The 17588-nt window shown below is 25.0% G+C and overlaps 1 protein-coding gene across 2 annotated transcripts in view; it reads left to right on the top strand.

Moving 5' to 3' along the window:
• Window positions 1–1891: 1891 nt before the first annotated feature.
• Window positions 1892–17588, top strand: part of LOC134831499 (E3 ubiquitin-protein ligase TRIM9) — a 68402-nt gene continuing 52705 nt past the window's right edge. For both annotated transcript variants that reach the window (XM_063845236.1, XM_063845235.1), the window contains exon 1: window positions 1892–2728. In XM_063845236.1, the coding sequence (XP_063701306.1) occupies window positions 1892–2728 (837 nt within the window). The remainder of the gene's footprint in view (window positions 2729–17588) is intronic.

The following is a 17588-nucleotide window of genomic DNA, read 5'->3' as shown; positions in this document are numbered from 1 at the left end:
TACTTGCGAGACGGATAAAAGTGATGAATGATGACAGTTAATGATCCTATGGCACAAACTATTTATTTCTATCGTGTAATGTGAATTATTTTGTGGGATATTCTGAATGGTATAAAATTTTGAATTAGTTAAATATTAAAATAACGTTGAGATTTTTTTTTATTTTTAAGATTTAAAAAAAATTCAATTAATTTAATTAGAATTATAAAATTAATTAATATTTAATAAAATTAATTAATTAATTAAAATAATTTTAAATAATATTTTTTTTTAATTTGAGTAAAATTTAGAACTGATATTTTATCATAAAATTTTTTATGAGAAAATAAATAAAAATAAAAATTAAAAAAAAAATAAACAAAAATTTTTATGAGAAAATAATTGTTAATTATTAAATAATTTAAATTATTTATTTCTGATTAAATTTTTTAAAGTTTTTTTAAATTCAATTTCTCATCAATAGAGGGAGTTTTAACAACAAATTTTTCTCAATAGATGTCTCTCTTTTTAATATATTTTTTTATTTTTTATTATTTTTTATTTTTTATGATTTTAATCATCTAATTTTTTTATATTTATTTGAAATGACTCTTTAATTAATAATTTCATAGAATTAATAATTTTTTTTTTGTATTTTTTGATAAAATTGATAAAATTTTGTCTTTTCATTTAATTTTAATTTTTTAAATAAAAAATAAATTCAAATTAAAATTTAATTCCTTTAATTAATTTCTTTTTATATGATATTTTGTCTTTTAAATCACTTTTTAATCACAATTTCAATCCAAGTCTTCTATTCAAGTTTTTTTTTCGTATATTTTTACGCTCATTTTACTGATAAAATTTCTCTCTGTTATTAATTGTCTATATGTTCTATACAATATTTTGTTTTTGCTGCATAAAAATTATTAATTTTATAATAAAATATATTTAATTAGAAATATTTAAGCATTATCCATAGAATAATTAAAATGTTAAAATAATTAATTTAATAAAAAAATTTTTTGAAAAAAAACTCCAAAAACATATTGGAAATTTATTAAAAGAAAAATAATTTTAAATTAAAAAAAAATAAATTTTAAATAAAAAAAAGTATTAAACAATTAATAAAATATTTAGATTAATTTTTTTTTTAAAAATATTTAAAAAATATATAAAAATTTTAAAAAATATCATAAACAAAAACATACCAAAATTAAATTTCTTTGCTAATTCAACTTTTCTTTCAACTTCTCTCTCTCTCTCTTTCGGCAAATATTTCTCTCTCCCCCAATTTTTTTTTCATACGAACTCCATGCAACAGTCTTGCATTCTTAAATCAGTCTCGTTTTGTATTCGAACGTGTGACGTACTCTTCGTGAGTGTCGGAACAAAATTTTGTATTAATTATTATCAACGACTTCAGGCAATATTTATTTACGATATCAGATTTTTCGAATCTAACAAAAAATAAATAAATAATTAAAAATTATTTACGATGAAATATTGAAAGCTCTTAAAAAAATAAATCGATAGTGAATTTATGAATAAATAAAAATATTTAAAAAAAAATAACTCATGTGAGGATTATTGATAAAAAAAATAATTAATTAATAAAAATAAATAAATAAAAAAAATATTGAAAAATTAAAAAATTAAATATTTACTCATAAAATGAGAGATTAGTAAGGCGCCTAATAAGTGATAAGTGCTAATTGATTTCCATTTCGAGGAGTAGAAATAAAGCCGGATTACGGATTGATTTGTGCGTGAATAATGAATAAATTTGCATCGCCCGATGATAAGAATCTGTGCAAAGTAGAATTAGTGTTAAATTAAAAAAAATATAAAAAAAAAAATTAAATAAAATTCAAGGAAAAAAATATTTTCAATGAAATCAATGTCTTCTAGTATGGAAGAAGAGCTTCGGTGTGTGGTTTGCAAGCAATTGTTTGTGAACCCCGTGTTATTGCCATGTTTCCATACCTTGTGTTTAGCTTGTGCATTGGATACGCAAGTTCCTTCCGCAGCGCCCCTGAGTGCTAACCAAACTGTCGTTCAAGTTCAAGTGCATCATTCCGCCACAGCGCACATCCAATCACAAATTCACTCGTCGTCAGCTTCATCAGCGGCATCTACCGGCAGTTCAAGCGCCACAGAAAGCATCTCCTCCGACCAAGATCAAGCCGACAAAGTTAGTATCTTGAGCGAAGCTGATTCCGGCGTCATTTGCTATACTTCGTCGCGTCCCGGATCGTACGCGGGAACTCCAAATTTGCAAGGTTTACTATTCCCGCCGCAAGGTGTCGGTAGTTCATCGTACAGTCTTGCGTGTCCCGTTTGTCGCAAACTTGTCTTTTTCGACGAGAACGGCGCCCGAAATTTGCCGACATATCGCGCCATGGAAAATATCGTCGACAGATTTTGCGAAAGGGAAGCACTGAGATGCCAAATGTGCGAAACAATTCCGCCAAAAGTGGCATCCGTGATGTGCGAACAATGCGAAATCCGGTATTGCGAGGGTTGCAAGGAGCTTTGTCATCCGGCGAGAGGTCCTTTGAAGGAACACACACTCAAGAGACCACGTGGTTCGAGTCAAGTGCGCGAAAGTATCTGTGGCGATCATACGGAGCCGTTAACGCTCTATTGTAGCACGTGCAAGATACCAACATGCAGTCAGTGTCTCGCCGAACAACGACATCAATCGCATGACATTCAATCGATTGCCAGCATGTGTAAAGCACAAAAGGTAAGTGAAGATATTTTTTTTTTTTAATTAAAATTATTTCCGGAAATACGACAAAAAACTGCCAAAAGCGAAAAATATCACGAAAAAATTTATTTTTTTAATTTAAAATAATTTTCCTCCTCGCGGCAAAATAATTATTTACAATGGAAAATTTTTATCTGCGCGAGAAAATCATGCAAAGGGGTACGAAAAAATTGAAATAGTGTAAATAATTGCAACTCTGCAATTAAATTTTAAAGCACACACAAAAAAGAGCAATTTAATGTCGTCGTCGTCGAAGAAAATGTCGAGATAAGCGCTTGTGAAGCGGAGTCATTACTCGAAGTAATTGAGGTGAAATCGTTCTTAATTTAAACAATTTTGCTTTGACTGTTCGACTGATAAGCAGCGCGGAAATTATTTTTAACGAAGTCGTTCTTCCCTCTTTAAATATAATTTTCGAGAAAAATATTTTTTTTTATCATCACAATTTTTGTGATTTATTTATTCATTCAGTCATTTATTTAAAAAAATAACGACACCTTTTTTGCGTAATTTTTTTTTCTACCTTTCTGGATAAAGAAGAAAAATTTACCCTTCAAACTTTTTTTTTGTTGCTCCGTTATTTTTTTTATTATTATTACTTCGCTTGTTATTATTTTGTATGGAATTAAAAAATAAAAAAAAGAATTTAAAAAAAAATAATTTTAGCACTTTTGAATAAGACCCATTTTGGGATCGCTGAGCAATTATATCCGTCAATGTCGAAAAAAAAATATAAGAAACGTGAAAAAATCAGCAATTAATTGTTTATTCGTTCGCTCAAGTGAATTTTGTTCATTCATTTAATTTGAAAAAGGATCAAGGACCTTTCTTCCGTTCTTTATTTTTGAATACAATTTCTTTCATTAAAAAAACTGAAAAAGAAATAAAAGATAAACTTTTCTTTATAATTTAATTTTATTTTATTCTATTATCAAATTTTATTTGAAAAATATTTTTTATTTAATTATTTTGCCTATTTTCACAAAAAAAAATAAATAAATTTAATTTAATTTATTTTATTTAAAATTTATTATTTTTTTATTAAAAAATTATTAAAATAAAAAAAAAACTAAAAAACTAAAACTAAAAATTCATAATAAAATTATAAAAATTTATGAAAAAAATAATATTCTTGTAATTAAATTAATTTTAAAAAAAATTATTAAAAATTAATGTTTTATTTATTAATAATTTTTTTTTTTAAATAAAAAAAATATTTTTTCATTTATTAATTAAGTATTTTGAAAATTTAAAAACTTAGTGAAAAAAAAATTCGTAAAATTAAATTAAATTTATTTAATATAAAAATTTTAATAAAATCAATTAATTTTTTATAAAAACATAATAAAAATTAAATGGGAATTAAAATTATTTAATTTAAAAATTTTAATGAATTTCTTTTGTTTAAAAATTATAAAAAAAATAATTAAATTAAAATTTATTATTATGATAAATTTTATTATAATAAAAATAATATTCATAAAATTAAATTAAAATAATAAAATTTGTCAACATTTCTTCTGTTTTTTCTTTGTTTGTCATCATTCGGTAGCAGCAATAATCACTTTACTCCAATAACATTTAAATCAGACGACAAAAAACCGCAAAATAATTTTGAATTAGCGTCTTGCAATAAAAATTTGCATCAAAATCTAATATGTGTGAGCGAAAAATGAATACGAGCATAAAGACGGTCGTTATGCAAATGTTGCGTCGAAAATCCCGACAATGACAATTTTTCTAAAGAGAATCAAAACAAAGAACGACAACGCTTCAAACCTCTTTTTATGGTTGTTCGACAGTCTTTTGTCATTATAATATATTTTTATTTAATATAATGATCATTAATAAAATAGTCTAAATTTCGTTTGATTATTTCTTTTGTGAAAAGATGCGACGACGAGACGACATTACCGTTTGTTGATGTTTTTTTTTATTAATTTTTGTTATGAATTTCATTCTTCGGATTAAATTTTTGATGCTTGATGAATTTAATAATAAAAAAAAGTTAGTCGTGAGAAAATAAATTAGAATATTTTTTTACGTAGAAAAAAGGATAAAAAAATTCCAATATTTATAAATAACATTTTACGATCGTTTTTTTGCGATTATCGAAGAAATTTTTATTGCAATACTTTGTATTTATTAACATTTATTGCGATCCATATACATTTTTTTCTGCTCTACATTCATGACGGGACATCGTTGGCAACGTGTTCGGGCCCGGAATGAAGAGTAAGTTATTTCATTTATTACATTATCATCATCATTTTATCATATTTTTATTGCAAAAACACACATTTGGCTCGATAAAATCATTTTTACTATCGGAGCTACGATGAAAAAAAAATATCGAAAATAATGGCACGCGGTGCATTAAAAAAATAATTTATGAAAATCGAAAAAAATGATTTAAGCGTATTTTCGTAAATATTTAATTAAAAAAAATTTTTTTTGAGTTTAAAAGAAAAATAGAAATTCAATAAAAATTTATTTATTTTATTTTATTTTTTTTTTAAATTAATTATTATAAAATTTGTAAATGTCAAAAAAAATTCCGTTAATTTTTTTTTAGATTTAATTTTTTTATTAATTAAAATTTTTTATTATTTATGATTTTTACAATTTTTTAATAAGTTAAAAAAATTGAATTCAATTTTTAAATAATAAAAATCATTTTATTTTATTTTTATATTTTTTTTATTTTTAAAAAAATTTTAGATGTCAAAAAAATTTCTTTATTTTTTTTTTTAGATTTAATTTTTTTATTAATTAAAAATTTTTATTATTTTAGATTTTTACAATTTTTTAACAATTTAAAAAAAATAAATTCAATTTTTAAATTATAAAAATATTATTTTTTTTTATTCATTTCAAAAATTAAATATTTATTAATTTTTATGTAAAAAAAAATAAATTTTTTGATGATATAATACCAAAATTTATACAAGATGCGAAAAAATATAAGTTAAACATTTTCTTAAGATATAAAAAATAAGAATAATAAATTATTATAATGTAATATTCAGTATTAAACATGTAAATGCTACTCACAAAAATATTTTTGAACACGTTTTATTATTATTCCACACATTTTGGAAGTACAAAAATAACAATAAGACCTAATATAATTTATAACAATAAAAAAAAGTGAACGAAAAATAAGAAAACAAAACAAAAAACGCAAGTTACTCGAAAAAATTCATAACACACGCATGAAACGTAAATAAAAAAATTAATCGATATAAAAAATTCTCAACATGTTTACACTTTTGATTATAATATCATCGTTATGAATCGTTATGAATAAAGTTAATAACATCAACAAATAACAAAAATATAAAAAAAATTGAATAAAATGAGGCGACTTTGGTCATTAATCCAGATTTCTTATTTACATAAACAGTTTTCGTATTTAAGCTTTAAGAATAAAAAAAAACGCATTTTTTAAACGTTTAGAAATTCATGTTGGCCTTAAAAGGGTTCTCACGATTTTATTCTTTTTTTTATTTCAAATTAACTTTGTCGTCGTCGTGGTTACTCGTTCAAATTTTGTTTTGTTGAAAAAAGTTTACATTTTCAGGAATTTAGTCGATTTAACTCGAACGAAGCTCATTGACATGGAAACCTAATACTTTTTTTTCTCGAAGCGTTAAGTGGCTTCTTGTTGAGCAGATTTGCTCAACGCAAAAAAAGGGAAGCTGTAATTTACAAAAAATTTCTTACGGTAAATAAATCACGCATCAAAAAAATGTTAGACATGTGTTATCCAGAAAAAGTTTTTTTTTTCGAGCGACGAAGAAGACGACCTTTTGTTACCTCACTTAACAAAAAAAAATCGAACAAATGTGTTAGTATCCTAATTTGTTCCGTTTGACTTCAAATTTCTTCTTTTTTTTTTTCGTAATAAACGGACAATTTCACATTTGATTAATTTTTCATTCGTTGCTTGACGATCGCACGCGTTTAGCATTAAAAGTTTATTTATATTTTTTTTTGTTTCGTAAACGATCTCCGCCTACTTTCATCCTTTTTTTCACTCGTACCATAATTTTAAAATTTCGGTCTTTCCCAAAAAAAATATTGAATTTTCTTATTAGAATGGGTTTTTATGACGGTATCGGGTAGAATTCCAATCGGATTTTGACACCACGGGAGGTTTTTTTTTCTAAATTAACTTTACTGAGTAAGCCAATGAATGGATGCAAAGGAAGAAAGTGAATAATTTGACACTCAATTCAAATTTATTTGATGATATGTGAGGAATTGAGTTTCCCCTAAAAATAATAATTTTAAATTTTATTTTGTATTTGGTGACATTATTATGTTGTAATGTTGCGTTTTAATGTTTGTTGGTGCGCAGTAATTTAGATGCATATTGAGATTAGATAGGAGCGAGTATCGAGAAATTTCTTTGATAAAATTTTTTTTTATCAAAAATTTTTTTTATTAATTAAAAGTTCATTTTTCAAATGAAAATTGTTAATTTTTAAATTAAGAATTCACGAAATTGAATTTTATAAGATCTAAAAATTAAGTTTTGTTTATTAAATTTTATTTTTATCTCAAAACTTAATTTTTAGATAATCTAAAGTTTATTTTCTGATCTAAAAATGAATTTCTTGACGTCATGAAGTTCATTTTTGTTCATTTTCTGATTAAAAATGAATTTCTTGACGTCATGAAGTTCATTTTTGTTCATTTTCTGATCAACAACAAATTTCTTGACATCTTTAAGTTCATTTTCTGATTAAAAATGAATTTTTTGACGTCTTAAAGTTCATTTTTGTTCATTTTCTGATTAAAAATGAATTTCTTGACATCTTGAAGTTCATTTTCTGATTAAAAATAAATTTTTTGACGTCTTAAAGTTCATTTTTGTTCATTTTCTGATTAAAAATGAATTTCTTGACGTCATGAAGTTCATTTTTGTTCATTTTCTGATCAAAAATGAATTTCTTGACGTCTTAAAGTTCATTTTTGTTCATTTTCTGATTAAAAATGAATTTCTTGACGTCTTGAAATTTATTTTTGTTCATTTTCTGATTAAAAAAATTTTTTAGCATCTTTAAGTTTATTTTTCATGAAAAAAAATTAAAATTCGAACTTTTTAAAACTAAAAAATTTCATGACGCATCAAAAAATTGCATTTACTCCCAAATTCACTTGCGCTCCTCCCTAATTATTACATCATAAGCCGTCTCATATACAGGACACGAGACACTACCATGCATTTACTGTCACCATAATGAAAGTTAATCCTTAAAAATATTTTGATACAATCGGGGATTTATTTAAAATTTATTTAGATGATGACAATTTATTAGATTGCCTTTTGTACTTTTTTCTCCGTGCTTGCATTTCTATGACGAACAAAAGAACGAAAGTCGGTGCAGAGCAAAAAAAAATAAATCATGAACGAAGCTTATTATTACCATAGGGACATGTGTTTGATTTTTATCGTCCTGCCTTTTGTCTCGGATGAAAGGGGAGAGTCGTCATCGCGAATTTTATCATTTTTTTCGTCTCTTGAGATACAAATCTCGAACAATAGATCGATTTCAAAAGAAAAAAGACTCTCAATGGGACGAAAACTGAGCAGTCATGCTTAATTAATTAAATTGATTGAATAATTACTGCGAACAATCATTAAAGAAACTCAAGCACGAGACGAAAAAGGGGTGAAAATGACCAATTTATGATAATTTCCATCAATTACGAACGAAATCTCATAAAAATAAAATCTTATCGAGACTTTTGTTCGAGCAAAGACAATGGAATGCAAGCGAAAATGTCATTGGCGCCACTCGTAACTCAATAAATTGCAATGAAGATGCCTTTATTGAGCATGATAATCAAGTGTTTTGTTTATTTTATGCTCCGTGCTCGGCGATAAGCGAATTTCCTTGCGAAACTCATATGACAAAGAAATTGCCTCGAAGCATCGTCGCAGTGACACAAAGAATTTCTAGTTGTCGTCTAAAAGGATTTTCGGAGTAAGTGATGCAAATGTAACACGCAAATATATTGCCTTGGAGCGATATGAACATGTGTCGCATCTTTTTATTGCGAATTTTTTTCAATAAAGATGCGAGAAGAGCGAAGAAAATGCATTTTTTTATTGCCTCGTCGCTTTGCCTGCGTCATCAGATAATAATAAAGTAATAACATAAATTGAAGAGTGAGGCAAAATAAACAATCGTCACATGTTTTTAACACAATCGAGAAAAAGACAAGGATCATGCCGCCTTAATCCGTTAATAAAAATATAATAGAACAAACAAATATTTATCTTTAAAAAATAAAAATTTAATGTCAAATACGTGATTCTTTAAAAAAAAATGAAGAACCTAAGACATTTCAGAAAATGTTGAACGAGTAATTCAGAAAAGGAAGTTATTAAAGTGTAAATGAGTGTCATGTTTTTTTTTCAATAGATACTTTATTTAATATTGAAAAGGGCGTGCGACGTTGACAAATAAATGACGTCTTGGGAGGTCAAAAGTGCAAGTAAAAGACGTTAAATTACTTAAAAATATTTAAAATTCTTCAAAAATTTTAATTTTATGGGAAAAAACGTACAAATTATGGATAAATTTTGACTGTAAAACGAAAAAAAAATCTTGAAATTTTCTTTGAATTTATTTTGAGTCATAAAATGTACAACAAGTAACATAAAAATATCCTCTTAAGCTCTTGTCTTGTCTTTTGAAAAAAAAATCCTAAATTTACTGCTTTTTATAGCTGTTTTGGGTTACAAACAAGACAAAATCTGCAAACAAAATTACCGATATAAAATGTAAGGACATGTCACATATCGCTCTTAAACTTAAAGGAACATGAATTGTTAAAATTTCATGTTTTGTGGCTTTAGAAATTTTGCGAGTTTACTTTCATAAAATAATTTTTGTAAAAGTTAATTTAATTTTTTTTATTTAAAATTATTTAAATAAATAAAAAAATACTTAATTTTAAAATCGAATTTATTTTGAATATTAATTCAATTTAAAAATAATTTTAATAAATTTTTTTATTTATTTTTATTACAAGTTATTTTATTTTAAATAAATTTATTTTTTTTTTTTATTTTAACAAAATTCATTACATAAAATTTAATTTATTTTAAATAAATTAATTCAAAAAAATAATTTCAATTATATTTTATATTTAAAGAAGTTTTTAATAAAATAAAATAAAAATAAAAATTTAAATAAAAATAAATAAATATTTTAAATAAATTATAGGTATAATTTTTTTTAAATAAATTTTTTATTTATAATAATTTCAGTAAAACAAATAATTTAATTAATTTTAAAAAAAATAATTTAATTAATTTTAAAATTAAAATTAAATTTATTTAAAATAATAAAATTCAATAAAATAAAAAAAAATATCTAAAATAATTTTTATTTAATTAAAAAAAACTAAACAAATGAAAAAATTCACAAAAATATTTCTATGCGAAACATGAATTTTTCACAATATATTAACATACATAAACAACAAGACATGCCACTTTTCTCCCCGAAAAAAAATCTTTACGAGGACAAAATCCGGGCCACATGTGATGTTGATAGCGATAAAAAAGCGGAAATTTATTTGCCTTGAGATTTTTATGACAAACTTTAAAATAAGGCACGTTTGTTGACCCAATTTCGGGAAAAATCCTACATAAATTTATATTCATTGGCATAAAATAGCAAAAAAAAACAGAAGAAATAAAAATGCAAAATTTAATAAAAATAACTTTTATTATATTTATTTACGAAAACTTACAACTTATAAAAAAAAAACTTTTTTTTTGTTTCAAATTGTATTGTGAATATTAAATAACAACAAATTTCTTTTTTATTTTTCCAAGTACTTGACTCGTTCTCTCATTAAATTTCTCGTAAACGCAATAATAATTTGTTATATTTTTTTTGGCAAGAATTTTTTTTTATGAATTTTATTATTTATGTTTTTGCCATTATTTATGTAGAATTGTAGGCTAACGGACACTAACAAGGTAAAAAATATGATTTTTTTGTATATTTATTCATAATCTCAAAATACAATATAAATCTAATTATTGTAAGCTTCCTATTCAAACATATACAGAAAAAGGACCGTACGAAAAAAAAAAATCGAGAATGTCCTTTATTTTTCCTATAAATATACTTTTCGTACATAATTTTAATAATAAATAAAAAATAAATAAATATTCAGGGCAGAACAGATTTTTTTGCTTTGCTTTGTTTTTTTTTTTGTGAGATGGAGTGTGGATTATTATTATTTATTTTGTGAACGAATGAATGAATAAATGTACAGAAAAAAATATAATAAATAATTAAATTATTATTTAACATGAAATGAACTGGATTTGTGCTAACGTGACGGTACAAGCGACTTTTTGTTGTGCGCGACATGAATTTTTATTTTAACGATTTTTTGTGGTATTTTTTTCGGTGAAAGAATTTCGTTCAAGGTCTGAGTTTTTCTTTTCATGAAGAAAGTAGTGAAAGGTGAAAATGTTTAAATTAAACATAATTTTATGATTTTTTTTTAGCAAAATAATATTTTTATAATTTTTCAAAAAAAAAAATAATTTAAAAAAATTTTGAATTAGCAAAAAAGTAATTTTCAAATTTTTAACGGTCAATTTTTGAATTGATATTTACGAATTTTTTAACTTTTTTCAAGTTTTTATGAAAAAAATTATTTTTAATAATATTTTTGTTAAATTTTCGAAAAAAAAATTTAAAAAAATGTTCCTAAAAAAAATAATATCTTTTTTTGATAAAAAATATCCTAAAATAAAAGAAAATAAATAAATGATAAAAAATTCTATAAAAAATTTAAAAATTGATTATTTTTTCTTGTTTGCTCAAATACCAGACAACATAATTAAACTTTATCGTACTCCACACACAAAACAGTGCCTTAATGGAAAAACGAGTAAACTTTGCCAGACACTTTAAAATCAATAATCATGCCTTATGGGTGACACAGCTTTCTACTTTGGGAGTCACGTGCGCAAGTAAACAACATTTTTTTCTGTACATTTCCTGAACAAAAACAGAAAATAAAAAAGTTGACCCTTTTCTGTCAAAGGTAATTATCTTGTTTGTCATGTATTGAAGGAACATGTTAGGATCATGTCAGTTTGTTTTATGAGCGATCACTCCGAAAAAAAAATTTCCCTGTAAAAACTTCGAGTAACATGAGAATTTTTTTTCCTTATCATCCTAATCGATGTTTTTGTCGTCATTTTTTTCATCGAGTAAATTACAACAGAGTTCATTTCCGAGACACTTACGATGACACGTGTTTCATATCATCGCGCTCCGGATCGTTTGTTCTGGCGATGAAACATCAAAGGAAATTCGCTTGTGTTGTTTTCGTTTACCGGAGGAGTAAATTGTTTGTCCTCGATGGGTTTCAAAACAATTTATTTACATGTATCGTGAAACGGGAGAATGAAAGAAGATATTCTCTCACGCACAAACACACCCACATATCAGTAGGGCAACGAAAAAAAAGGCAACGGAAAAGTATTTATGGGTCTAATCTAATTCGCAGGAGAAGGCAAAATAAGCTACTTGAGAGGAAAAAGACAGGGATGGAGGTTCGAAAAAAAAAATTAATGCACAAATTTGGGTAAAAATCTGAAAAAAAATCATCTTAAAATTCTTAAAAAAATATTTTCATTAAATTTTAATTTAAAAAAAAAAGATTTAAAATTTATTAAAAATTTAAAAAAAAAATAAATAAAAAAAATTAAATAATAATTAAAATATTATTTTTAAAATTTTATTTTTATAATTTTTATTTATTATTTATTTATTTATTTATTTTAATTATTATTTTTTTTTTTGAACACTTTGAAGAAATTTCTCTAAAAACTGAATAAAATTAAAAAAAAAATAAATAAAAATTTAAAAAATAAAATAATATTTTTAAAATTTAATTTAAAAAAAATAATATTTAATAAAATAAAATATTTAATAAAATTTTTATATTTTTTTTATTTTATAAAGGAATTTTTTTGAAGAAATTTTTCTCAAAATTCAGTTTAAAAAAAAATTAATTAAAAATATTATAAATATTAAAATAAAAAAATTAATGTAAGAAAAATTTTCGAAAAAAATAATTCTGTCACTGTCAAACCAATCAACCTTGAAGACCTTGAAAAAAAAATTCCTTCGATATCAATATTCCGCTCACGAATCGTTGCGATATCCTTCCGTTACCCAACCTGCTGCCTGCCAAAAGAAGATTTAAACTTTTCTCGGCATTAATAGATAATATTTCAACATTTACCTCATCCACACAAGACAAAGTTTCTTGTTCGCTCGCCCGTATGTATTTTCACGAGAGAACAACGAAAAAAAAGTAACCTTGTTATTTTCGGGAAGTAACACGGAGCGAAAAACAACAAAATGAGGTTTTTGGGCTTATGTTTGCTTGCTTGCAGTGTTATTTTATTGTAATAAAAATAATTTTTTTTTGTTACTTTTTTTCCTCTTTTCGCTAAAAATAGCTTCGTTCACAAATAATTTGCCAAGGGACCTAATTTCTCGTTGCAAACTCAGCGAACAAAAAGAAGCAAAGGTAGATAAAATATGATGATAATTTATTGTGCAAGGAGTTCTCTCTTTCAGTTACGAGGAAAAATGTGTGAACTCACGTGCTTATGGTCCGGCAACATTATTTTTGATTATGCGTGAAAAAGAAATATTACGTCGCAATTCAAGCGCTCGAGGGAGATCATGCATGAAAATAACACAAAAAAAAGTAATTAAGGACGTCAAGTTGGGTTCTGTTGAGGCGAAAATTGTGATTTTTTGTCCATATGTTCGCTGCTCTTCAATTTTATCGCACTTTAACCCGTATTGTGACACTTTTTTGATGGCAAATGTCAAAAACACTTTAAAAATTGTTCAATTTTTGTCCTTGCCAATACTTCTTAAAACGGGACAGTAACCTAATTATATGTCACTGTGTATCGATTCGACAATGCCACGTGATATTAAAAACCACCCTCACTCATATTTTTCTCGAATTTATTCATAAAGCACACAGGAAAAAATGCATTATGGCAATTATTTATGAAGAATTTAGAAAGTTATAAGAACGACTTTTAATATTATCGCATTTTTGGATTTTAACCCAATGCACAATTGGATAATTTCCCAATGCATATTTTGAAATTGTTGCCCCAAGGCATATTTGAAATAATTTCTTAATGAAAATTTAATGAAATAATAATTTTTGATGAAATATTTTAACTTTTATCCCAATGCACATTTTAAAAAATTTCCCAATGCACAATTTGAATTTTTGCCCAAGACGCAATTTTAATTTCAATTCAAAAAAAATATTAAAATTTTCGTCCCAAAGAACATTTTTAATTTTTACCCAATGCACAATCTAAATTTAAAGTTTATTTTAAATTTCAATATTCGGAATGTGCATTGGGAAAAAATTTAAATGTTGATTGGGATGAAAATTTGAATATTTTATTAATTGAAAAATTTTGTTCTTGGGTAAAAATTCGAATTTTGCAATGAGAAATTTTTCAAATGTGCCTTGGGATAAAAATCGAAATCATAAACTTTTTTAAAATTTTCTTTAAAAAATAATTTAAAATGTGCATTGGGAAAACAATTTTAGAATAATGCGGAAAGACGTTAAATCTTTTAAAAGCTCGAAGTTTTTTTTTTGAAATGCCTTTCAAACTCCGCTCAGTGTAACAATATGTCGCTACAAAATTGAAACTATTTACGAGACACAAGAACATAAATAACCGAAAAACATTATTTTATTGCATTACTGCACCCTCACTTTATTCAAAAAAAAAAGTATTATTAGGTGCATTCCCCCTCTCGTTGTTTTTCCATTCAATCAATGAAATTACAATCTTGGGTACGTTTATGTGTTATTGAAAGCCGACGAGGTGAATGTTTTTTTACTTAAAGATGATGTTATTTCATCAATTTCAAAAAAAAAAAATTTTTTGATATTCCATCAATAAATCGTATTTTTACACTCGAGTAACCAACGAGAATATTGTTTTTTGTATTTATTTTTTCTTTGTTTGATGTCGTCGTGAGCGATTACTGAAGTACCGAGTCACCCCTAAATTTTTGTTTGTTTGATTCGACGTTGTTATTTTTTATTATTATTACAATTCATTGATCAAGGAATAAATCCAGGTTTAAGAAATCTCGAAGATTTGCATTAAAATCAATAAAATTCGAGAAAAAAGGTAAAATTTTTATTTTAATATTTTTTTTTATTCGAAAAAAATTACGTCGCAGTGTATTGAATAAAACTTAGTTTCAAAAATCGAGGAACCCCCTTGAAGGATTTTTCTTTGTTTAATGTTCGTTCATTGTTCGGTAATATTTTGTACAAACACCACATAATGTTCGAACTTTGACTTCCGTTTGTGGCGTTGAAACAATCGACACTTTTTTTATTTAAAAAAAAATTTTTTTTTCGGGTGAAAATAACACGACAAGAGTTCATGAAGTAAAAACCACAAGTTGACTCAGCGACCTTTTCTTTGGTTATTTTTTTTTTTTTGTTTTCACTTTCAATTGTTTCTTTTGTTTTGAAACAAAAAAGTGAAAAAATAATAATGAGGGACACGGAACAATTTTTTAAATAAAAAATATGGAGATTTAATGATTTTTGATGTTTTTAAAAAAAATTTTATCAAAACGTCTAAGAAATGTAAAAATTATTCTCAAAAAAAAATTAAAACTAAAATAAAAGTAAAAAAAAAATTGAAAAAAATTTGAGAAATGTTTAATACATTTTCTATTTTTTTAAATTATTTTTATTTTTTTAAAAAATTATTTTTATTTTTTTTTTAAATTATTTTTATTTTTTTAAAAAATTTATTTTTATTTTTTAAAAAATTATTTTTAGTTTTTTTTTTATTTTTATATTAATTTTTTGAATTTTTGGGATTCTGATAAAATATTTAATTAATTTTTTTTTAAATTTTATCAAGTCCTTTAGAAAATTCTCCTCGAACAAAATTTCATTAATTTTCTGATCCAATCTACAAAAGAAAAAAAAACAAATTTTCTTCACATAATGAAATATGTATTTGAAAGGTGCAATCAAAAAACAACAGACAATAACAAAAACATCTCATTAGGAAATGGCGACCAACCGACGAATGTTTGTCTTTTATTACAATATTACTTCGCCTCTTATTTATTTTGTTTGTTTGCTTCAACTTGCTGCTCGATGTCGAAATAACAAGATAAGGATGTTCCTCTTGCTTTATTTATTCTAATGCAATGTAAATGTTTTGCGGATGTTATGATTATTAAGAGAGTGTGCCTAAATGATATTCATGCGACTAAAACGAGAATTTCTGACAAAGGTCCCCTCATTGCGTGGATTTTGTGTGATTCGGAATACATTTAACCGTCGAAAAGATGGAATAAAAGAGGAAAATTGGATAAGGAATCAATTTCTACCCCTTTTGATATTTATTTTTGTCTCTGGGATGGATGAAAATAATTGTCTCAAGATACTTAATTTGGTTAAACAATGCAAAGAGAAACAAAAATGAAGCAAAATGGCAACGAAAATTGAAATAAATGGAGGAAAAAAGAGAAATGAGATCAGATCCTAATCAACAATGAACTGATTTCACATAAAAAAAGGTCTTTTCGAGGAAAAATTCGACTTGAAGGACTTGCATAACTTATTTCATCAAAATTTCCATTAAATCACAAATCAACCCAACTTCTGACGTCTATTGGTCGTTGCAAACCTTATTTATTTCCTCTATTTCAAACCAAATTGAACTTTTTTCAGTATAATAACTTGTGTCGTCAATGACGTTTTTCATGTCAAAAAGTCTTCGAATTCAAACAAAATCCAAACTTCAATCAAACGAAACCGAACAAGAAACAAATATATCAAAGAAAATTTACCTTTTCTGACTGATTTATTGTGTTTCATGCTTCTACCTTGTTACCTTGTTAGATTATAGCACGTGAAAGAAACATCAGACCTGAATTTTTGAACGACAAAACTTTTGCTTCTGTATTTGCTCAAGGACCTTTTTCTCGTTCTTCGTTTTTTTTTTTTTTGAAGAAAGGTACGAACTTTTTAGATTGACTTGATTTTGAGTTATGACTGCGGAACATTGATGAAAAGCAGTGAGGTTTAGGGCAGGTAGTAATGAAAAATCCGGAAGAAAAAATTTCCCCCCTTTTTTCCTGAAAATATATAGAAAAAAATATTTAATTTTAAGTCAAGCAAGTTATTGATTCAACATGAATGCTAATCACATTAGAAAGGGTCTCTGTGAGTTGAAAATTGATTAATTTTGCTCTTGAGAACTTAAATTTCTTCTTGAGGTCTTAAAAATTTTTTTCTTGAGGTCTTAAAATTTTTATTGAGTCTTAAAACTTTCTTCTGAGGTCTTAAAATTTTCTTTCGAGGTTTGAAATTTTTTCTCAAAGTTCAAAAATTTCTTCTTAAAGTCTAAAAATTTTTTCTTGAGTTCTTAAAATTTTCTTCTTGAGGTCTTTAAATTTTCTTTTGAGGTCTTAAAATTTTCTTTTTAAAGTTTAAAATTTTTTTTGAGGTCTTAAAAATTTTCCTTGAGGTCTAACAATTTTCTCCATGAGGTTTTTAAAGTTTCTCTTGAGGTCTTAAAATTTTCTTCTTGAGGTCTAAAAATTTTCTCTTGAGGTCTTAAAATTTTTTCTTGAGGTCTTAAAATTTTCTTCTTGAGGTCTTAAAATTTCTTCTTGAGGTTTTAAAATTTCCTCTTGAGGTCTTTGCTTCATGACATTTTTCAAAGTCCTTCACGTCGTCT

Source organism: Culicoides brevitarsis, chromosome 2, assembly GCF_036172545.1.
Source record: "Culicoides brevitarsis isolate CSIRO-B50_1 chromosome 2, AGI_CSIRO_Cbre_v1, whole genome shotgun sequence".
Lineage (NCBI taxonomy): Eukaryota > Metazoa > Arthropoda > Insecta > Diptera > Ceratopogonidae > Culicoides > Culicoides brevitarsis.
Note: the sequence above shows the minus strand (reverse complement) of the source record. Positions and strands in the feature narration are given on the sequence as shown.